Source organism: Terrapene carolina, unplaced genomic scaffold (assembly GCF_002925995.2).
Source record: "Terrapene carolina triunguis isolate 2854851 unplaced genomic scaffold, T_m_triunguis-2.0 Scaffold41623, whole genome shotgun sequence".
In the NCBI taxonomy this organism is placed as follows: domain Eukaryota; kingdom Metazoa; phylum Chordata; order Testudines; family Emydidae; genus Terrapene; species Terrapene triunguis.
This window is the reverse complement of record NW_020705974.1, coordinates 11,776-35,452: the sequence shown is the minus strand read 5'-3', so window position 1 is coordinate 35,452 and position 23,677 is coordinate 11,776. Positions and strand designations below refer to the sequence as shown.

Sequence of the window (23,677 nt, the reverse complement as noted above, 5' to 3'; positions counted from 1 at the left end):
GGCCCCGGCCCCCGGGCCAGCACCGCCCAGGCCAGCCCCGCACCGCCGGGCCCCAGGCCAGCCCCCTGCCCAGCACCACCGGCCCCGGCCCAGCACCCAGCGGCGCCGGCCCCTCCCTATTTTCCCGGACATGTTCGGCTTTTTGGGATTTCCCCCCGGACGGGGATTTGAGGCCCAAAAAGCCGGACATGTCCGGGAAAATCCGGACGTATGGTAACCCTAGTATTTAAATAGAGTTTTCAATAGATTTTTGATATGTGTGAAAATATCTCAGTGGAAATACATTCCCCATGTTACTGGCAGTACCATGATTGATTTTCTTTTAATTGTTTAATATTGTGAAGTGTATATAGGATTTTATCATCTTACGGTTGTATTGCTGTCTTTTTTCCCTGCATCAAATGCAATAGAATATTTTCTAGTAGTTTTGGAAAAAATTTAATACCAAGTTTAGAGACAGTCAATACAAGAATTTATTTTTAGCTTTCCTGAGTCCTTCCTGGAAAAATAATTCCTCAAGAAAGAATATCATCTTATTTTCCCTGGGCCTTTTTGTGCCTCTCTTCTTCGTTTGAGAAATCTTACCTTGCTGAACAATACTGTAGAGGACAATTTCAATTGATAGTTAAATATTTTTTAAAAAGCCCCTCTGTTTACAGTTGGTAAGTTATTTTTTTAAGCAGAAGGTACCCCGTTTATCGATTATTAAGCAGGTAGAAGCTGCATATCCAAACTTACATTACATTATAGCTTTGGTTCCACTTGGAACACCTAGTAACCCAAGTATGTGGATTTTATATTCGTATTGGTTGGATGACTGTACAGAATATTTTTACAGCTGTTATTACATGAAAAAGCTGCTAAGCTTGACTTTCTTTTTCTTTCTAGGTCAGAAGACTTGTCTCCATTTACATGGTATCTTTCCTTATCTCTACGTGCCATACGATGGTTATGGGAAGCAGTCAGAACACTATCTTCGTCAGGTGGCATTCAGCATTGACCGAGCACTCAATGTGGCTTTAGGCAATCCATCTTCTACTGTTCAACATGTGTTCAAAGTGTCATTAGTATCTGGAATGTAAGTATAACTTACATTATGTTATTGTTAGTTTTATTTATGTAGAAGGGTCAGCATACCTGTTTGGCATTGGGAGGTCCACTGCCTCAGTTTGTCCTTGAACTCACCAGTAACTACACATGCTTATATGCATCTAACAGCATCCTTTCTTGGGGTCTGGTTTATTAAAATAACATAACTGTAGTAAAATAACAATTTAATGTCAACATACAGTAGAACCTCTTAGGCCTGGTCTACACTAACACCCCAATTCAATCTAAGGTACGCAACTTCAGCTATGTGAATAACGTAGCTGAAGTCGACATACCTTAGTTCGAACTTACCGCGGTTCAGACGCGGTCCACACGCGGCAGGCAGGCTCCCCCGTCGACTCCGTGGTACTCCTCTCGTTGAGCTGGAGTACCGCAGTCGATGGCGAGCACTTCCGGGATCGATTTATCGCGTCCAGACCAGACGCGATAAATCGAACCCGGAAGTTCGATTGCCAGCCGTCGAACTACCGCGGTAGTGTAGACCTGGCCTTAGTTACAACACCTGAGGAATGGAAGTTATTTGTAACTCTAAAATGTTCATAACTGAACAAAACGTTATTGTTTCTTTCAAAAATTTACAACTCAACATTGAGTAAATGCAGCTGCTTTCCCTTTATTTTTTTAGTACTTTATGTTTAACACAGTACAGTACTGTATTTGCTGCCTTTAACCATCTTAATTTAAGTGAAACAAGCACAGAAACAGTTTCCTTACCTTGTCAAAAAAATGTAAAACTTTCTCTATTATTTAGTTGTTTGTTTAACACAGTAGTGTACTGTATTTGCTTTTTTTTTTTTTAATCTCTGCTGCTGCCTGATTGCGTACTTTCAGTTCCAAATGAGGTGTGTGGTTGATCAGTCAGTTCGTAACTCTGATGTTCGTAACTCTGAGGTTCTACTGTAAATAAAAGCCTGTATTTTCCAAACTCTACAGTTCCTTCAACCACTTGCTGGTTTCAGTAGTTCCTTACCAAAACTTAGGTCCTGCTATTTGGTGTTTCCTAAAGAAAGCCTCTTCCTCTTAGGTCTCCTGCTTTTTTGTTGAGCCCTGCAAATCTGCAGATATCTGTTTTATATCTGCTGACCATGTTTGTGGATCATGGATGGACTCTGATCCAAATTTTATATCTAGAGCCCTGCAGATCTGGATATCTGCGGAGCATGTTTGCGGATAGCAGATCGGATGCAGATACAAGTTTTGTATCCATGCAGGACTCTGTTTTTTTTTTTGTGTCCTTTATGTCAGATTGCTACAGCCAGGTCTTTCCATCCGGTTCGTATGGAGAGCCCCTTTCCACATCCCTTCTGACGATGGGTCTCTTGCAGGGGCAATACTGCAGGTTTCTCCCCCTCAGACTGCACAGGCTCTCTCTTATAGGAAATATCACTCTATTATCTTGTGATGCTTGGTCACCAGACACTGTAGATGGTCCAAGCCTTGAAACAGGGCCCTAGGACATTCACATATGGCCCAGGACAACAATGTTTGCTTACTTCTTATTTAGTGCACGGTTTTGCTGTTCCAAGAATTGTTAGGATTATTATTACCAGATGTTAACATTTAAGGATTCTCTTATTCACTATTCATTTGACTCGCGTAACCAGGGATTGAAAAATTTACTCATCCATGATGAAGAAGCTGCTTTTCTGGATGAACATACGCGATTATACAAAACAATTTATGCAAAATCTGTTTTCATCTAGAAAAAAGGGTGACATTTTAAAAAGCGTTCAACACTGGCCTAGCCAGCCAGTAGGGTGCACTTTTGGCAGTCCCTAGTTCATAGCAATTATACTTATCAAGATAACCTTCCCAGAGTGAACCATTGCAATGGTTCCTTCTGAAGACTGCAGACAGTGCCTATGTTACTGCTCAGAGCTTACATAGGCTGCAGCAGAACTAAATCTGATCACTGTATTATTGGCTTCCACTGTTGCTGTGAGAAACTTGAGCAGCAGTGAAACTATTAATCTGATCCTTTCCTATCTCTGGTTTCTTGCAAAAGATATGATTAGCAGAAGAAGACAAGCACTGGAGCTATTCACTGGAGAGGAGGAACCAAAATTGAAAACTAAGCAGAGTAATCTAGTGAAGACAACCATTCTGTCTTCGTCCTCCTCCTCCATCCTGCAACACAGCCAGAAAGCTGCAGGGATAGAGTAACAGATCCCATGTCCCTCTCTTTAGCAGCTTGGCAGCTCTTTTGTTGTAACTTCAAGTCAGGTTCTGAATGCAAATGGTAGATGCTTTAGGTGCTGAGAGCTCTGTAATTTTACCTTCTCATATCCAAGCCCTGCAGATGTTCTTGCATGCCTTCCTTGCTGTAGGAAGGAAAATTAAGATAAATATTTACTACCTACATTTCAAAATGTGGAAGAGACAAGCAGGCAGAGTCAGAGTTAAAGGAAGGATAATCTTTGAACACTGACTGTATCTACTGGTTGCCTGTCTGAAACGAAGAAGAATCCAATAGTTCTTTGAGTATGTGTTATTGTGGATCTCACTCTAGGGAGTAGATGCACCTCACGTGCCTGAGACCAGATTTTTTGAATAGCGATGTCCATTGGGGCCATGCATGTATCCTGTGCCTCTTTGTGTTCACATACAAGGACATAAAGGATTGGGCATCCACAACCCACCCTCAGTTCCCTCTTACTACCTGTGGTGAGATGGAACCTAGCTAGTGTCCGACCCACTGGACTTTAGCTCGGACTAAACTTCTCAAGAAACCTTCTTAAAATCTTCTGAGATATTTCAGATTGACTTTCATTCTTTCATTTACTTGTCAAGCCAAAAGTTGCTTGCAGACCCTTCTGTACAAAAACCCTCCCCCAGTACAGAAATTTAAAATAGGGTGGACTCAAAACCCACAGGAAAACCTTGTCTGTCCTGCAGTGGACTGATTCCACTGAAAGATGGGCACAGAAGATATTCTGCTTGGGAGAGTCTGACATCCCAGAAGGATGTGAGGCTGGAATTCCATCTGCAGGAGCAATCTGTGAGAGTTAGTGTTGGATCTAGTATGGGGGCAGGAGCTTAACAAGGAGCTCCGTGTCCTCCCATAAAGAGGGATACAGAAAAAGTTTGGGAGACAAGCTGGTATGTCCAAGTATGACATGGAGACGAGTAGAAAGGAGCAGACTGCTGCACAGCAGGCTCTTCTGGTACTGGAAGTACCCCCAGTGATTTTGACTCCATCACCAACAACACAGACTCAGAGTGCTCTGGAGGAGTGTTAGGTACCAAGATATGCAGCACCATTGACACAGTCCTCAGTACTGATAGTGCTTTACCAGTTGGTGCCACCCATGATTCAGGTGGACTCCTCTTCACCATCCCCAAGACATACCTTTTTGCTGGAATATCTCTACAGACCTCAACCATAGGCACACCAGGACTAGTATTGATCCATCCAACAATTCACCAGTCCTCCATAACCATAGAGAATGCCATAGTGACACTACTGGAGTTATTGAGGCCTACCTTCCCGGGCCTCTAGGATGTGGTCCCCACCATCTCAGAAGAGGAGGAGGTCTCCTCTCTATGGCTTTGCTAGCAAAACCTCAGTTACCAGAATACAAAGAGGAAGGACATTCAGAATTGAATGACTCTTCTCACTGCCCAAAGACGACAACGACGACTCCTCATCCCCAGATGAGGCAATAGCTTTGGCACCAATACTGGCACTGCACAATTTCAAAGACTTCCAGGAGCTCCTGGTGCATATCACAGATACCCTGGAGACTGAGACTTCAATCACCTCTGTGATGTCTCACAAGCTGTTTGATATTTTGTTGGCCATTGGTCCAGCCGGAATTGCTCTTCTCATAAATGAAGGCCTCCTAGATCTGGCAAAAGTCTTACGGCAAATGCCAGCCACTAAAACATGAATTCCCTATAACATGGTACCACCTGGAGGTTCAAGAACTATTACACCCACCCCAGCCTTGGTTCCCTTGAGTGTCCAAGAGAAGTCAAGGCCCACCAAAAACACACCTAAGGACAAAGATCTTTTTGGAAGAAAGTCATACACGCTGGCCTTGCTCCAGTGGAGGGGGGCTAACTCCCAGGCATTGCTGGCCAAATATGATTTGTTAACATGAGACAGAATGACACCATTCCTGGCTTAGCTCTCTCACAAAATCAGAGGGGAGCTGAAAGTGTTATAAAAGAGAGCCAACTTGTGGCCAAGACAGTTCTACAGGCAATAATGGATGTCTTTGACACTGTGGCCAGGTCTGTGATCATTGTGGTGACCATGCATGGCTTCAAGCCTCGAGTATCCCTCCCAACTAACAAGCCACGATTAAGGACTTTACTTTGGAGGGCTTGGAGCTGCTCATTGAACTGACTGATAGCATCCTACATGTACTGAAAGATTCCCAGCCTTACGCTCACTGGGAATTTGCCCTCCCCCACCCTATCAAAAGGTGTACCACCCTCAATCATTGCACCAGCAGAGACCACATACCCCATCTTACCCCAGGCAGATGGAGTCAGGCCAGGAAACACCCACGGTAGAACAAGTGGCATCAACCCTCCTTGGCTTTGGCCCCACATTTTGCCGTGACCCTCCATCAGAAAATTTGATGGAACAGTCAAAGCCTGTACAGGAACCAGTCCCCAGAGAATGACTTTTGGAAGCTGCTTTGCCCCATTCCACCAGGCGTGGTCTGCTGTAACAGCAGGCAGATAGGTGCTGGAGATCATCACCTGTGGCTACCACACATGCACTCCTTTTCACTGTCCCTTTTCAGGGACCCCTCTAACAAGAGTCTGTTACAAACAGAAATGGCTTCTTTGCTTTGTCTAGGAGCCATAGAGGAAGTTCCCCAGGAATATAGGGAAAGAGGCTTCTACTGCAGTGTTTCCTTATTACAAAGACTAAAAGAAGTCTTCATCCTACCCTAGACCTGAGAAGATTCAACACATACATATGCACTGTCTCAAGTTCAGAATGGTAATGCTTGCCTCCATCATGCCATCACTCCAAGCTCAAGACTGGCTCACGGCTCTAGATTTGCAGGAGCTGTGCTTCCACTTTGCCACATCCAGCCCACAAGAAATGCCAAAAATTCAGAGTGGGTCCCAGCCATTATCAATAGAGTGTTCTACCCTTCGGACTTCCTACAGCACTGAGAGTGTTTACCAAGTGTCTGGCCATAGCGCGCAAAGGAAACAAGGAATCCATATTTACTTTACTTAGACAACTGGCTGATCAGAGGCAAGTCCCAGGATGAGACCAAAGCAGCTCTGGATCGCTTCCTCTACCTGTTCTCCCAGTTGGAACTCCTGGTGAACCAAGAAGTTGTGTCTTGTACTTCACAGACAGTAAAATTCATGGCTCAACTCTAGTCTGGTAAAAGGTTTCCTACCAGAGGACCAGTTCCAGTCTCTTCAGTTGATAGCATACAACTTGTGGACAAGATTGACGACAACTGTATGTATGTGTCAGGGGCCCCGCAGCCTTGGCAATATGATCACGTGCACATATGTGACACTGCTTGACAGACTTTGCCTATGGCCTCTGCAGTGCTGACTGAGAAAGTCTGTTCTCCATCCAGACATCTTGTGAGCAAACAAGTCACGGTCCTGCCTCATATCCTGTTGGAACACGAGTCGTGGTTATATCCAATGAACATAAGAAAAGGACAACCCTCCTTGGTCCCTTCCTCAGCAGTGATGCTAGTCACAGACACATCTGGGACAGGATGTGATGCCCACTTGAATCACTTTTATATGCAAGGTTCGTGGTTTTAGGATGATCTAAAATTACATGAACATCTTGGAGCTGAGAACCATCACACTGGCTTGCATGGCTTTCCTACCTGTCCTCCGAAATGCCATGGTGTAGATTCTGATGGGCAACATGTTGGCGACACACTACAGAAACAAGCAGGGAATCATTTGATCATCACTCCCCCCCCCCCCTTTTTTTTTTTTTTTTATAAAGGCAGTCAGCTTCTGGGAATGGTGCCAGCATGGAATGACTCAGGTAGCTCTGCATCTACTAGGGATCAGCACAAACCTGGTAGACTTCCTGAGCAAGAATGTGGTAACCAGCCACAAATGCAGAAATCCATTCTAGACCTAATATTTCACCAGTTGGGAACTCCCATCATTAGACTTCTTTGCCATGTGGGACGACATCAAGTGCAAGGACTTTTCCTCTAGAGGAAGTGTGAATGCCCTTCCTTTCTTCTTCCGTGGTTTTGAGAATTCTTGTATGCCTTAGCACCAATTCCCCTGATCTCCAGGATTATACCCAAGATCAAAAAGGACAAAGCTATGGTCATTGAGAGAGCCCCTACTGCCCAAGACAATTTTAGCTGACCCTGGCTGACCCCAAGTCTCTCCCATTCAGTCAGGCACATCTGCCTCTCTTCCCCATGTGCCCCTGCAGTCCTCTACCCCCTGTTCCCATGTGATCCTGAACCCCTTCTCCCCCCTGTTCCCATGTGGCACTGCAGCACCTCTCCCATTCTCTCCCTGGCTCAATGCTATCACCCCACTAGCTCCTGAGCCCTTGCCCCATCCTGTCCCCCCCACTAACCCTTCTGAACCTCAGTCTGTAACCCCCACAGCAGCTCCGTGTGCCCCACTCTGTCTGTCCTAACCTGGCTCCACAGACAGGGTGCTATGATCAACACTGCTGGCTGTTTTGGTACCACAGTGGCCTTTGGTGGGTGAAAGATAGAACTGCAGCACTTCTTGGGCAGAATGTATTTTCGGCAGGAAAAAAAAAATCTGCGCCAGACATGAATTCTGCGCATGCAGAGAGTTGCAGAATTCCCCCAAGAGTAACATCTGTTGTTCTGGCAGTGTCTGGTGCTGTTTGAGTTGAAATGTCCTGGTCTGTGGGGAACTTGCTTCTGATGATGAGGTCGGCAGGTTGCTTTTAGACCAAAAGAGGTGGTTTGGAAAAGATTTCTTTCAGGACTTGGTCCCCGTATGGGTTCCAATGTGGGGTGGTAAGTGACAACTAAAGGTGTGCGGTTGGTGGGCTTTTTTTTTTGTTTTTTGTATTGAACCATGTTCTCTTAGGGTATTTGCGTGGCCCATTTCATGCTGTGGTTTACTACTCTGAAATGTTCTTGTTTGGCGAAGGCAGTCTAAAGTGTATTGAGGTGTGTATTCCAGACTTTCTCCTTGAAGCATATTCTGTAATATCTGAGAGCCTGGCTGTAGATAACAGATTTCTTGCTGTGTCTGGGGCAGTTACTGGATCTTTGGAGGGAAGTCTGTTGATCTGTCGGTTTCTTGTATATAGTTGTCTGTAGAATTCCATTGTTGAAGCTGATCATGGTGTCCAGGAAGTTGATGCTGTTGTGGGAGTGTTCTAGCAAGACTTTGAGGGATGAATGGTGGTGGTTGAAGTTGTGGTAGAAATGGATGAGGTAGGTTAGGTCATCTGTCCAGAGGATGAAAATATCAATTTATCTCAGGTATATCATTGGTTTTGTGGTGCATTTTTCCAGAAATTCTTCCTCAAGGTGGCCCTTGAAGAGCTTGGCATATTGGGGAGCCATCCTTGTACCGATGGCTGTTCACATTGTTTGGACAAAGTGTTTGTTGTTAAATGTAAAGTTGTATGTGAGAGGATTAAATGTATGAGTTTGGAGATGTGTTTGGGATGGATATCTGTATGTTGTCCATTGACCTGTAGATGTACAAGGCAGGTTGTGATGCTGTCATTGTGAGGGATGTTGGTGGATAGGGAGATGACATCCATGGTGGCAAGGATGGTGTTCTAAGGAAGGTTGTTAATGTTGCAGAGTCAGTTGTGTTCTTGAAGAAACTGGCCCTTTTGTGTTGAGTGGTTTTTGGATGGTTTCTGAGAGTCCTAATATTCCTTCAATAAAATTTAATTACATGATCACATACAAGTTCTTCCACAGGATCCCTGCCTTATTCAGTGCACTGGATAGAGGTGTTCACTGAAAGAGCAGCTATTGTCGATTTTGTGTTTTTTCATTGTTCAGTGTGTAGTCCAAGTTATTATTACCCTACAGTTTTCACACCCTGCTCAGAAAACAGAATTATTAGGATATGTCTACACTGCACACTAAGCCTGGGCTCTGACTCAGGTTTGAGCTCAAACTGCTCTTCTGTCCATGCACAAATCAGTCTGACTTGGATCAGAAAGCACTCAGGAACTGGGTGGAGAGAGTCAGAGCCCAAGTCCTGCTGAAACTTGGGTCCAAGCCCTGTCATTTTGCAGTGTAGCTCAAGCCACAAACTCGAGTCAGAAGGTCTGCGTAATGCAGTATGGACATGTTAGCCCGGGTCCAGCAATTGTAAGCCCTGGTTTACAATGCAATGTGGATGCTCAGGTGAGTACTTCACAAACATTAATAATTTATTTTCACAACACCGCTGTGAGATGATGTGATATTATCTCCATTTTACAGATGGGAAACAGAGGCACAGAGCATTTAAGGTCAAAAGTGTCCTCTAAGTTTGGGTACCCAATTTGAAATGCTAGGGTCTGCTTTTTCAGCGTATTTAACATTATGTAGCACTTACAGCTGAATGTGTACAAAGCAATTGTTATCACCATCACAACATATAGCAATGAGACATGGCATTTACCAAGAAAGATACACAAAAGCTGGATGCATTTCATCACAAATGTCTGAGAAGAATATTGGGAATAACATATAGAGATAGGAAGACGAATGAAGAAGTCAGAAAAATGACTGGACAAGGTACCCCCTCAAAAATAATCTACAAAAGAAGACATCAGTGGCTGGGACATGTGCTGAGAATGGAAAAAGAACACTTACCAAATACCACCCTTGAATGGAAACCAGAAAACGCAAGAAAGAGAGGAAGACCGCGAATAACATGGAAATGAACAGTTCTGAACAACATCAAGCACCTCAACATGAAATGGGAAGATGTGGAGAGAAGGGCAGTTGACAGGCAAGGATGGCAAATGTGGGTAGCCCAATGTGCAGCAAAGCACGGGATGAACTAAGGTCTAAGGTAAGCACTTACAGCTTCATTGACTTAAGTTGAAGTTGTGAGTGCTGAGGACTCCTGCAAATCAGGCCCCAGAGTCGCAAGTTGGGCGCCCAGAAAATGAGGAATACACAGTTAGTGACCACTTACAAAGTTGTGACTTGCCTAGCATCACAAGAACTGTAATAGAGGCAGGAGTAGAATACAGTTCTTCCATGGTGGCATTCAACTTCCTTAACCAGGAGACCATTCTTTCTCTTCCAGCAGTCCCCTACCTCATTCACTGCACACCTTCCCCAGTTTCTGCAACAAATGAGACAGGGGTCCTACAGACAGCAGCCTCCTTCACTACACAACTCTAATTCATCCCCTGAGCATGATCTATTCTGTGCACTGAATGAGACAGGACTACCGTAGAGAAAAATAGAATGTGATTGTGCAACTAAAACTGTATCTCAATGCATACACACAATAGGGCCAAATAAAGAGTGCACAGGTAATCTTAATTCAGGCATTTCCTAACTTCTCAGTGCTTAGCTTTGCAATCTTAATGTTCTTTTAATGTTTTATGTAATTTTCTAGGTTTTAAAAAAAGGAAACTGAAAAATCCATCACGTGGCATCATGTTGACATGCACATGGGTCATGAACAGGATTGGAACCTTTAGAACCACCCCACAGACCTCTGCCACTTGAGCTAACGAGTAACAGACAGAAGTAGTAGGTTCGCATCTTTTATGTGGCTCATACACTACAGGGGATAGAGAAATACACTTCTCCAGTGGGTTTCACAGCTATTTGCTGATAGCAAAGGAATGCTGAGACTGTTGAATCTTGTGTTCAATTTTAGGTTCTGGAAACTAAGGCGCTGTTGTGCCAACAATCCCTTCTACCCCTGTCCCATCTAGCTTCTTCCTGTCTAGCCTCATCTCCCTGTCCCATCGCTCAGACAGTCCCAATCTCCAGTCTTCCATCCCAGACTCTTCACCTAGTCCCAGGATCCCTTACCCAACCAGCCCTGGGCTATTTTTCAAAGTCCCAGTCTTCCCCTGCACACCCTGGCTACCAGTCCCAGTTTCCCTCTTGGGGCTCCTCATCCTAATATCCTACCCCCAGTCTCCTTGCCTAGCCAGTCCCAGTCTGCTCTGTCCCTATCAACCCCACCATTGGGCTCCTCATCCATTCTCAGTCTTCCATCTTACCTGGGCTCCTTGTCCAACCTCCCCCCAAGTCAAAAGAACAAACAAGCCCACAGTCTAGCTCCCAGTGTTGTTTCTCTTTCTCCCTTCCCCAACAAGCAGGAAGGAGGAGACATTTGCCATCCAAAGTGCTTCAGAACAAAAGCGGGCAGCTTCTCTCTCTCTCTGGCAAACCTCCTGTGGCCAAACTGAACAGGATTTCTAGGTTGACCCACCTGACCAAGATTGTTGGATTGAAATTTCTGCTAGGGATGGTATGGAGTCAGGATATTGATGGCCCTTCCACCACTTCACTTTTATGTCCTTAATCCCCCATCCTCACACACCGGAACTCCTGACCTCAGCAAGAGTACGATATTTTACAGACCAACATATTTTCAGTTTAGAAACCTATAATGTTTTATTAGTACCTAACGAAAATATTAGGTTGGAATTAAGATTTTGAGGAATTGGATATATGCCTTAGGGAACACTGTGCATTGGAACTGAAAAATGATGTTGAGATGAGTGCATTTGGATTATAATGGTTTATGGGGTGACCGGACTCATGGCTTTTGATTGTCCTGGGTGCAAATATTATCTTAACTAGCAATTTCCCAAATTTTTAGTAATTGCTTTGGTGGAGTTTGCAGTTGAGCAATTTTACTTCTAAATTAACGAAGATTTTGTTTCATTTGGGAAGTGTAAATAAATATATATAAATTGTGACTAAAACACCAGACGTGTAATGCCCAACCTATCTTCTAGAGTGGAGAAAGGTAAACATAAAATAGAGAGAGAATTTAAGTGTAAATATTGCTACAATATAATCAGTAATCTTTTTGTTTGTTTTATTGCTCTCCAGGCCTTTTTATGGTTATCATGAAAAGGAGAGAGAGTTTATGAAGATCTATCTTTACAATCCTTCAATGGTGAAAAGGTAAGGCTATATAAAATTGAACTCTCAACAGTGTTTACTGTGGCTTATGAACCAAAAAGGGAGGTGAAATGACTATTCCATGTATTTTCATTTGGAAGAAACGTGTACATTTAGATAATAACAATATTAGTAGGGCTGTCGATTAATCACAGTTAACTCATGCGATTAAAAAAATTAATCGCAGTTTTAATTGCACTGTTAAACAATAGAATAGCAATTGAAATGTATTAAATATTTTGGAAGTTTTTCTACATTTTCAAATATATTGATTTTAATTACAACACAGAATACAAAGTGTACAGTGCTCATTTTATATTATTTTTTATTACAAATATTTGCACTGTAAAAATGATAAACAAAAGAAACTGGATTTTTCAGTTCTCCTCATACAAGTACTGTAGTGCAATCTCTTTACATTTGTAAGTTGCACTTTCATGATAGATTTTTTTTGTTACATAACTGCACTCAAAAACAAAACAATGTAAGACTTTAGAGGCTACAAGTCCATTCAGTCCTACTTCTTGTTCAGCCAGTCGCTAAGACAAACAAGTTTGTTTACATTTACAGGAGATAATGCTGTCCTCTTCTTATTTACAATGTCACCTGAAAGTGAGAACAGGTGTTCACATGGCACTTTTGTAGCCGGTGTTGCAAGGTATTTATGTGCCAGAGAGCTAAACATTCGCATGCCCCTTCATGCTTCAGCCACTATTCCAGAGGACATGCTTCCATGTGACTGAACTCCTTGGGGGAGAATTGTATGTCTCCTGCTCTGTTTTACCTGCATTCTGCCATATATTTCATGTTTTGGCAGTCTTGGATGATGACCCAGCACATGTTGTTCATTTTAAGAACACATTCACTGCAGATTTGACAAAACGCAAAGAAGGTACCAATGTGAGATTTCTAAAGATAGCTACAGTACTCGACCCAAGGTTTAAGAATCTGAAGTTCCTTCCAAAATCTGAGAGGAACAAGATGTGGAGCATGCTTTCAGAAGTTTTAAAAGAGCAACACTCCAATGCGGGAACTACAGAACCCAAACCACCAAAAAAGAAAATCAACATTCTGCTGGTGGCATCTGACTCAGATGATGAAAATGGACATGCTGCTGCACTGCTTTGGATCGTTATCGAGTAGACCCCGTCCTCAGCATGTTTGCATGTATTCTGGAACAGTGGTTGAAGCATGAAGGGACATGTGAACCTTCAGTGCATCTGGCACGTAAATATCTTGCGATGCCGGCTACAACAGTGCCATGCGAATGTCTGTTCTCACTTTCAGGTAACATTGTAAACGAGAAGCGGGCAGCATTATCTCCTGCAAATGTAAACAAACTTGTTTGTCTGAGTGATTGGCTGAACAAGCAGTAGGACTGAGTGGACTTGTAGGCTCTAAAGTTTTAGCTTGTTTTATTTTTGTACATAATTCTACATTTGTAATTTCAACTTTCATGATAAAGAGATTGCACTACAGTATTTGTATTAGGTGAATTGAAAAATACTATTTCTTTTGTTTTTTACAGTGCAAATATTTGTAATCAAAAATAAATATAAAGAGAGCACTGTGCACTTCGTATTCTGTGTTGTAATTGAAATCAATATATTTGAAAATGTAGAAAACATCCAAAAATATTTAAATAAATGGCATTCAGTTATTGTTTAACAGCGTGATTAATTGCACGATTACTTGCGATTTTTTTTAAATTGCATGATTAATCGCGATTAATTTTTTTTAATAGCTTGGCAGCCCTAAATATTAGTCATTATTACCCCCAATTCAGGAAAGTATGTAAGCATGTACCTGTTTTTAAGCATGAGAATAGTCTTAAGGAATAGCTTATGCAAGGGAAATAAAACATGAATTGTAGCTGCAATTAATTGTCTATTCAGATTTAAATACATTAGTTAAAATCATTCTTGTTGTAACTCTGTTTAAATCAATGGAGTTAAAACAGGATTGAATTTAACATAGTGATATTTCAAGTACTATGAGGTAAATTTTCATCAATAAAATGCTTGTTATAAAGATTTAAATTCTGGTATCCAATCACAGAATTTAAAATAATCTGGAAAAATCAGATAATTTGGTATAAATCAGTAATGTAACATTATGTTTATTAAATACAAAGAACAGTTAATGCAACATTTAAGATAGAGATTAATTGCACAAACCACAGGAAATTCAGTCTTTATAGTTCATAGCATAACTGAAATCCTTTGGATCTATGTAATACTTTGTATCATATGTTAACCTCACTAAAATCTAATTTATGATTATCAAAAAACTAATATGATAGTCCATCAATAGCTATTAGCTAAGATGGTCAAGGATACAATCCCATGCTACAGATGTCCCTAAACCTCCAACTGCCAGAGGCGTCTGGCACTGGCCACTGTCAGAGATGTGGTAGATGGACCATTGGCCTGACACGGAATGGCTGTTCTTATGTTAATGATTGTCCAGAAAGTTGTTTGGTCCAAATAAGTAGGATAATAGAATTTTGCAAGGCTTTTTCATATGGTGTTAAGTTTGAGATCAAGTGTAGGTAGTCTCTTGGTCTATCCAAGGCCATGATCAAGTGTCTTGATGTTTTTGGTCTTTTGGCCTTGAGATGAAAACCTTGCCTTTGTTTCTGGGACCTTGAAGTGAAAAAATATTCTATATGCGCAATGTGGCTGAGTTACAATTGCTGTGGGAACCATATATTGAAACTTTTAGATTTTAATCATTCGTATTTGAACTATGTTATCTTATCATAGTTTCTTCCTTTAATTTCCTAGTTTTGATTTTTAGATAACATTTTATTGTATTATATAGTCAAATAAATACACTGAATCCCTTTACAAATGCAGATACCATTCTGACATTCAGATAAATTAATTGCCTATGTTTGTAATTATTCAAAGGTAGATATGTTTGTTTTAATGTACAGATCTTTGAAGAAAATACATGTCTGCAGATATATGCTGCATCACAAAGGTTGCTTTGTTAAAAAGTTAGAGTACTGTATTACGCATGCAGTGTTTGTAATTTTCAAACATTTATGACTTGTTTGTTAATATGGCAAAGGACCACAGGGGAGATTTTCAAAGTCACAAATAACATTTAGTTATCCAACTGTCCTTGGGCCATTGAGGTCAATGCAAAGCTTTCCATGGACTTCTGGAGGCCTTGGATCAGTCCCCAGAACTATTGCTATGTGCTTCTGTAGGGATTTTTATAATTGGACAGTTACAGCTCCTCTGTGCTTATTTTCAGATACTGAATTATTATTAGGGCAGACCAGTTTTGTTAAGGACATTTGTTAAAATGTAGACGTTTGCAGCATTTATAATGTTAGTAAAATCAAATATATTGTGGAACTTTTAATTATTTATTGTGATTTTAATTGATAAACCCAATAAGATGGTGTAACTTTTCAACATGTTTCAATTTGTTTTTAACTTTAGAGTATGTGAGCTTTTACAAGGTGGAGCCATAATGAATAAATTTTACCAGCCTCATGAAGCCCATATTCCCTACCTCCTGCAACTGTTTATAGACTACAACCTGTATGGAATGAATTTAATAAACCTGGCTGCTGTCAAATTCAGAAAGGCAAAGAGAAGAAGTAAGGTGTTTATTTCTCAAGGCTAAATCATAAATAATTGTCTTGTAGGTTCAAAACACTACTTCCAAATGGAACCAACATTAGGTTTCTGATTTTGCCATTGTTTGCTCTGTCTTAAATACAGCTGTGTATTATCTGTGTACTATATATTGTTCATTTATAGCTTTGCCTTCTTCATCAAAATTCACTTTGAGCTTTCTCTCGTTCTAATTTGTGCATGCTTTCTGGACTTAAAGAGCAAAATAGAGTGGGGAAAGGGCCACTTACAGACATGTGAGCTGTTGCGTAACTATCAAGGCATATGCTACCTATGACAGATGTGGATTTGACTGTCAAGTCACAAAAGTTAGGCACCTGTTTTCCAGCCCAAAATTATAAGGGAAGCTTTTTCAGCTTGTACCACAGTTTATCTTTAGTTGAAGAATTAATGTAAAGGTTAGTTGCTTGATTGCATTGTTTAAATACTTTTGGTGTTCATTCTTTCAGTTGTGCCCTAGATCCTTTGTGGTTTGTTCTTTATTGTAGTGGCACATTCATAAAGTTATAGCTAGGTTATGTTATTATCCTCTGACAAAATTTTTAATGAAAGTGCTTCTAATTAATTATACCACTGCTGTTTTCTCCAGGTTGAAATTTGAAATACATATGTCTGAGAAAGGGAGACATTTTTAACTCTCCTTTTGAAAAATCGGTTTGGCATGTTGTACTTTTGGGTAACATCAAATTCCTCTGACATAAAAGTATAATTTGCAAATGATTAATCCATAATGTGTTATAAATGCTTTTAGTATTTTGATGGGTCGGGAGAAAGGGAGAGACAAAATGGCTGAGATTTAGAAAATAACTACTGTCCATTTTTGGTGCATTACTTAAACAAAAATGTAGAGTTGTGTATTTATCTGTCAGAGCTACAAAGGTTTAAAGGAATTGTTACAAATTATTATAGAAATGGTAAATAGTAATCTATATGATTTTAAATTGTCGTTTCCTTTTTATTTTTACTTATACACACACACACACACACACACACTCTTAAATTAAGGCATTTTAAATCACCAAGTAGAAAGTGTCGATTTAAATCAACATTTTCTTTTTACTTCAGTTATTTTCTAAAGAAAGATGCAGTCTCATTGGTTAATATAACTATTAAAATGTGTTCATTTACAACTAAATAGAGCCTCTACACTAGATTTGGTACATCGTTTTGATACCAAAGAGGGTACTTTATCTATTTAAGCAGTTATATAACTTAATATTTTCAGATTCTTATTCAATGTACATTTTTAGAATGTTAGAAAATGGTGAATGATATATTGCTTATTTACTAAGGGCTTGTCTACACTTACATTTTATAGCGCTCTAACTTGCTGGCTCAGGGGTGTGAAAAATCACCCCCCTGAGCGAAGCAAGTATGAGCGCTTTAAAGTGCTAGTGTAGACAGGCTCCGAGCGCTGGGAGCTAATCCCCTCATGGAGGTGGATTACCAGGAGCGCTGAGAGAGCTCTCTCCCAGCGCTCGCGCGCGACCACACTCGCACTTCAAAGCGCTGCCGCGGGAGCGTTTCCACGGCAGTGCTCTGAAGTTTCCAGTGTAGACATACCCAAAGTAATTAACTTTTTGCTCATGATTTGTGTCAAGCTGCATTAGGATGGTAACTGGAATTTAATTAAACACACAAAACAGTAAATAACTTTTTTTTTTATTAAACAAAACAAGCCTTTAATATAGTACATGACATATTGTGCCATATTTATGAAGCTTGACGATAAGAGTTCGATATTTTCCCCGATTCTTTCTGTATATTGAAAAGCAGCCTTTAACTCAAAAGTTTTTGATAGAGGCCCATAGATTCAGTATATATATTTTTTATTTAAATGTTTTAAGAGATTATCATGAGTTTAGGCCTAAACATATTTGAATTAAATTTGGATTTCATTTTAAATTAGTTTATTTTAAAAAATAAAAAAGTATAGTTTAAACAACAAAATTTTTTTAAAAATTATTTAAATAAAAAAACTGACTTAAAAAAAAATCATCACTTTTTTTATCCACCCTGAGACAGACAGACACACCCTGTTATGAAGCCCCTTACAGCCATTTATTTTAAATGTATCTAAAAAGCTCTTGGAACCCTTAACCTTTCCACGCTCAGGAATAATTCCACCCTCTTGCTGTTCTATATGTCTGGAGCAGTGGGAGGTCAGAGGACTGCAGCTCAGCTAAGATGAAAAGATCTTCAAGGGGAATAATCTATGGGGCCCTACATCCAGTCATTGGGAGGAATAGGGGAGAAGCAGGATCAGGTACTTGCATTCTCCCCAAGATACCAAAAGAGCCTCACAGAGGCAGGCAAATAGGGTGTAGGGCAGTGTTCCCTCTAATTTTTACGTCCGTGTGCATAATTCATTTTGTTATGTGCACCAATATGGAGGTGATGTGTGGCGCGGTGGGGCCGAGGGGTTCAGAGTGTGGGAGGGGGCTCAGGGCTGGGGCAGAGGGTTGGGGTGCGGTGGGGTGAGGGCTCTGGCTGGGGGGTGCGGACTTGGATGGGGCCAGGGATGAGGGGCTCGGGGTGCAGGAGGGGGCTCAGGGCTGGGGCAGAGGGTTGAGGTGCAGGAGGTGAGGGTTCTGGCTGGGATGGGGCCAGGGATGAGGGGTTCGGGGTGTGGAAGGGGGCTCAGGGCTGGGGCAGGAGGTTGGGATGTGGGGGATAACCCCATTACATTTTCCAATATTAAAGCAACATGCTGTTCTCCTTCAGGTTCATCATTTTTAAATGACAAAACCATGACAGTAGTCTCCTCTTGAGGTAGCCTGGATGTACAGTAGAGGCTCAGAATCCCATCAATTTTACATTGAGCAGGCTCTCCTGCATCATGTGGGAAACTAACGAACAGCCTTCAATGTGGCATTTTAAGACTGGGTCTGATGGGAAGGGAGGAAAGAAGCTAAGAAAAAGACAAAACAGTTGCTGAGATAGAACTGCCAATGACAGAAAAAATGGAGTCAAGGGGAAACACTGAGAAACTTCTGCAGAGCAAGGGACATAGACAGAAATAGAGGCTGGTGGAAGTGGAACAAATGGTACCGTGGATTGTTAAAATCACTAGGAGTTGGGGGCTCCAGCTGTGGGGGTGGGCTCTAGGATGGGGGTGAGGGGTTTGGGGTGCAGACTGCCCCGGGGCTGCAGCGGGGAGAGAGGACTCCCCCCAGCCCTCTCTCTTGGGGCCAGGTGTGAGGCACCTTTCCCCAGCAGCTCCGGCTGGACTGGGCTGGGGGAAGGGCACCTCTCCCCGGCCGTGGCAGCTCTGGTGGGGCTGGGCCGGGGGAGGGGCGCCTCTCCCCCGAAGTGGTAGCTCCGGCTGGGCTGGGCCAGGAGAGGGGCACCTCTTCCCACCTGCACAGCCCTTGGTAGCCTGCTCCGTGGCTGCACAGCTTATGGGGAACTTAGGTGTAGGGAACACTCTCTTCTTCCGTCCTCCCTTCAGAGGTCTACTTGTCTAAATGTGGGGAGAGGAAAACAACATTCAGATGTCGCACTTGGCTTGTAGGTGGGCTCAAAGAGTTGTGGCCAGTTTCATTACCTGTGGAAACAAATCTTCAGGGCTCTAATCTCTTTCTCTGCCTCTTGCTTCAGACAGGCTCTGCCTAGCCTCTCAGCTCCTTGTCAGGTCTGCTATTTTTAGTCTATCACCTGGAAGGGTGAACAAAAAACAACTGTGTCAGGCTAGCCCCTTAATTTCTCTCCCACCTTTAAGTGTGAGAGATCTAGTTCCTGAATGGAGGAGAGGTTGGAAGGGGATAGTGGGTGTAGCCAAAAGAAGCACATGCCCGTTTCTTCTTCCCCTGTGGGCAGTACCACAGATTGTCCTGGCAGGGAGTAGCAAATCCAGTATCAGTCCTGTACCTAACTGTGTTTGTGGGAATCAAACCAAGATGGTTGATTTACACAGGCAGTCCTGCTACTCAGCCAGGCTCGGGCAGTGATTTAAAGGGCCAGAGGCTCCTGCCGCTGCGGGGAGCCACAGGCCCTTTAAATCCCTGCCCGAGCCCCACTGCCAGAGCCCCGGCGGTGATTTAAAGGGATCGGGACTCCCCGCAGCGGCTGGAGCAGCGGGCCCTTTAAATCACCGCCGGGGAAGCCCGTCCAGTCCGGCACGGCGTATTGGCCCAAACCCAATATAACGCGGTCTCACCTATAAGGCGGTGAGATTTTTTGGCTCCCGAGGACCGCGTTATATCGGGGTAGAGGTGCATGTCTGTTCCCTCCTTCTCAGTTGGGTATATTAGTGAGGGGGACGGTGCCCCCTGCCATACCTGCTGAAGACCTGGAATCTTCAGCAGTTGAGTTTCCTCTTTTGCCATGAACCCTAGGGGTTCTCGGATATTGCTGTAAGGCAGGGGTGGGCAAACTACGGCCCAGGGGCTGAATCCGGTCCTCAAGCTCCTGCCGGGGAGGTCCAGGGCTTGCTCCGCTCCACATATGCTCCCAGAAGCAGCAGCATGTCCCCCTTCCGGCTCCTATATGTGGGGCAGCCAGAGGGCTCCGCACGCTGTCCCCGCCCCAAGCAACCACGGCCAATGGGAGCTGCAGGGGCGGCATCTGCAGACGGGGCAGTGTACAGCAGATCCGCCTGGCCGTGCCTCCGTGTAGGAGCCGGAGGGGGGACATGCCGCTGCTTTCGGGAGCTTGAGATAAGCGCCGCACAGAGCCTGCACCTCTGACCCCCTCCAGCGCCCCAACCCCCTGCCCCAGCCCTGAGCCCCATCCTGCCCTCCGAACCCCTCGGTCCCACCCTCCTGCACCCCAGAGCCTGCATCCCCAGCTGGAGCCCTCACCCCTCCACCCTCACCCCAACCTCCTGGTCCCACCCCAGAGCCCGCGCCCCCAGCTAGAGCCCTCACCCCCTTGTGCACCCCAACCCCCAATTTTGTGAGCATTCATGACCTGCCATACAATTTCCATACCCAGATTTGGCCCTTGGGCCAAAAAGTTTGCCCACCCCTGCTGTAGGGCTAGACTTTATTCCAGGAGTGGGAAGAGGACTATAGGATGCCCTTAAATCTTCACAAATTACTTCTTAAAAATAGACTCAGATTGGATTATTACTGAAAATGGCCCTTACTTTTTTCATTTTTTTGCAAATGGAGGTTGTAAAAAAAAAAAAAAAAAAAAAGTAGGGGCAAGAATGCTTTAAAACCATTATTGTTTCAAGAAAATACATTTTCAAAATAAAATTCTATTTTTCCTAGTATGTGGTCTACAGGTAAAATGTTTGTTTATTAAATACTTATTTAGCAGTTTCAGTACTATACCTTTAAAACACATAAATGCTTACTGAGTCCTATTGAGTGTGTATTTGAAAATGTGTATGAAGCTGTTTCTCTAAATGATGCATGGTGAGTATCAGTGAACATGCAACTAATTTTGGAGAAGAAAAAGAGTATTTACATTCATCTAAGTATATATTTACCCAAGGGACTGATACTTGTCTCCTGGATCACTAATAGATCTTTGTTAACAAATATGGAAGATTTTCTTGTTGAAGGATATAAATTAAATTAAAAAAAACTGTTGGTGTGTGCCACAAGGCAATAAAAGTTGAGAAAATCCAAAATTCAAGCTGATCTTTAGTGTGGAAGTGGGAGATTTGACTAATCTTTTTAGAGTGTGTTTTTGCTGTTTTTGTCCAACGGCAAAAGCAAAACTGTTGCTTCTAGTGCCACTGCCTGTGTGTGCTTCATCGTTCCTTCTTCTGAAGAGTTAAGTTCCAGAAGGAGACCACAGGGGAGGTAGTAAATCTTCAGAGGGTACTTCCCCCAGCTTGACCCTGGAGCACAATTCCTTAAACTGAAACCTCTGAGCAAACTTATACAGTCCTTTCTTTATCTGTAGGTCAGACACCATCTGCTTTCACTGCAGATTTCTACTTACTATTATGGACACCACATCTGGAATACATTGTATATTCTCTTTCCGTTCAGGGCATAAGAAAGACGAAAAGTGCTAAGTAATGTTTAGAGTTGTATTTGGTATCTGATTTCTGTTGGGAGCTTGGCTGAGGCCCCAGGCATTTGGGAATCTTTAGGGAGGTTAGATCAGAGATGACAAATAATTTCCCTGGAAGTGCACTAAAAAGCAAAAAAGAAAAGTAGTTTACAGCTTTAATTTTAATGATTTCATCGTATGCTGTGGATATTTGTTTTTCTTTTTTTAGTGTGTGTCCACATGAATCTATTCATAGGTAGAGAAATTATCAGTAAGGTAAAGGGTAGTGTGATTCCTTTTTGAAGCCTATGTTGTAAAGCATTTCTTTCCTTCTTTCAAAGCATTCGTATTGCTAGTGCAAACCTATAACTTTAAAAGGGTAATTAAGTGTGCAAATAAAAATGTAAAGTATTGTAAAACTAACGTGCTTCCTTATGTGTTTCTGTTTTTAGGTGATACTTTAGGTGGAATTGGATGTTACAAAGATCATTTACCAGAAAATTCCATTACTGGAACTTTTTTTCGATGGGAAGAGGATGAAATACCAAGGTCAGCATGCCTAAACAACTTTTTTAAAAATAATAATACACTAATATGTAAAGAAGACAGAAACTTATGGGCAGTTAAATGTATTCACCCTGAATGACCTCTGAATTCCAGTGTTTAATTTTAATTATCCCAGTATGCCATTTTTCTTTGTGCAGAGAATGCAAAAATTAGTCACAACATAGGTAATAATTTTGTGTTACTTTAGTTTTGTATGACGAGGACTCATTTAACCATCATCTCTTTTTCAGGATTTTGTTACTTGGTTGTAAAAACTCACTGTAGTATAAAACTTGAAATACAAATGTAAAATTCAGATGCCAGTTATTTTTTAAATAAACTTTCCAACTAGTGGCATTTGATTAAAGATCAAATAAAAACAAGTTATTTCAGAGAATATTTACATCTTCATTGATAAATTCAAATTTTTGTAATCACCCCTGTAGTAATGTGAATAGTGGACCGTCAAACTACACTTCTCTGCTGTTTCCTAAAGACAGCAGCAACCATTCAGAGCTTTAAAGTCTCTTGCATGCTTCTAGTCTTCCATGAGTTTCCCAGTCTTTAGTCAGTTGCTTGTAAAGATGTTTGCAACAGTTTACAGAAAAAGAGAGTGGAAAATACCTCATGCTGCTTAGAGCTATTTAATGTACCACAGCAGGTTCATTTCCTGAGCCACCTTCTAAACTTTTTCACAGGTCTTGTATCTGCTCACATTTTCAGAAAGCTTGACATCATTCCTTTCCTTTCATTCCTCTTTGAGTGGCTTCTGCATATTCCTACTTGTATGGATCAAGGTACCTGTGGTGTGAGCTTCCAGAATCTTCTGGTGAGGACTGTGTTGGTGCCACTCATCTCTCCCTCCTCACTGGACGAAGGATTTTGAGGGTATAAAGGGAGTGACGTCAACCATTCTTCAGTTCCTTCTAATCGCTTATGGTGCAGTGAGCTTGAAGCATATGTGATGTTCTCAATATTTCTTTTATCATTTTTTATTTCTTTCTGCCATTTGAGGACTATTTTTATCTATAGTTAGTCAGCTTTTCCGAAGAGAAGAAAGGCAGGTGCCTGTAGAGCCTCAGAGATCATCTAAACCCACAAAAGTGGAAGAGCCACCTCACATTCCTGTTGATGTATGAGCCTCTTTGGGTTTGGTTGACTAAGACTGGCCATCTGTAAATCCAGCATCAACTTTGGAGATCCACTCACTATAGTGTCTAGTTGCCTGGTTTAAGTAGCACCAGTCACTGGATTAGTCCTGGCTGACCAAGTTCAGTGCCAGGGATCCATCACTCCTTGACTTTGGAGAACCACTTGCTACAGCCCAAGTGTGGTACC

The 23,677-nt window shown here is 42.3% G+C and overlaps 1 protein-coding gene across 1 annotated transcript in view; it reads left to right on the top strand.

Moving 5' to 3' along the window:
- The window catches only part of LOC113405527 (DNA polymerase zeta catalytic subunit-like), a gene marked incomplete at its 3' end in the record, with an annotated part of 33,031 nt that extends 9,863 nt beyond the window's left edge, over positions 1-23,168 (top strand). The window contains exons 2-6 of the mRNA XM_026646751.1: positions 889-1,078; positions 12,117-12,191; positions 15,644-15,804; positions 22,246-22,342; positions 23,063-23,168. Of these exons, the coding sequence (XP_026502536.1) occupies positions 889-1,078; positions 12,117-12,191; positions 15,644-15,804; positions 22,246-22,342; positions 23,063-23,168 (629 nt within the window). The remainder of the gene's footprint in view (positions 1-888; positions 1,079-12,116; positions 12,192-15,643; positions 15,805-22,245; positions 22,343-23,062) is intronic.
- Positions 23,169-23,677: the final 509 nt, after the last annotated feature.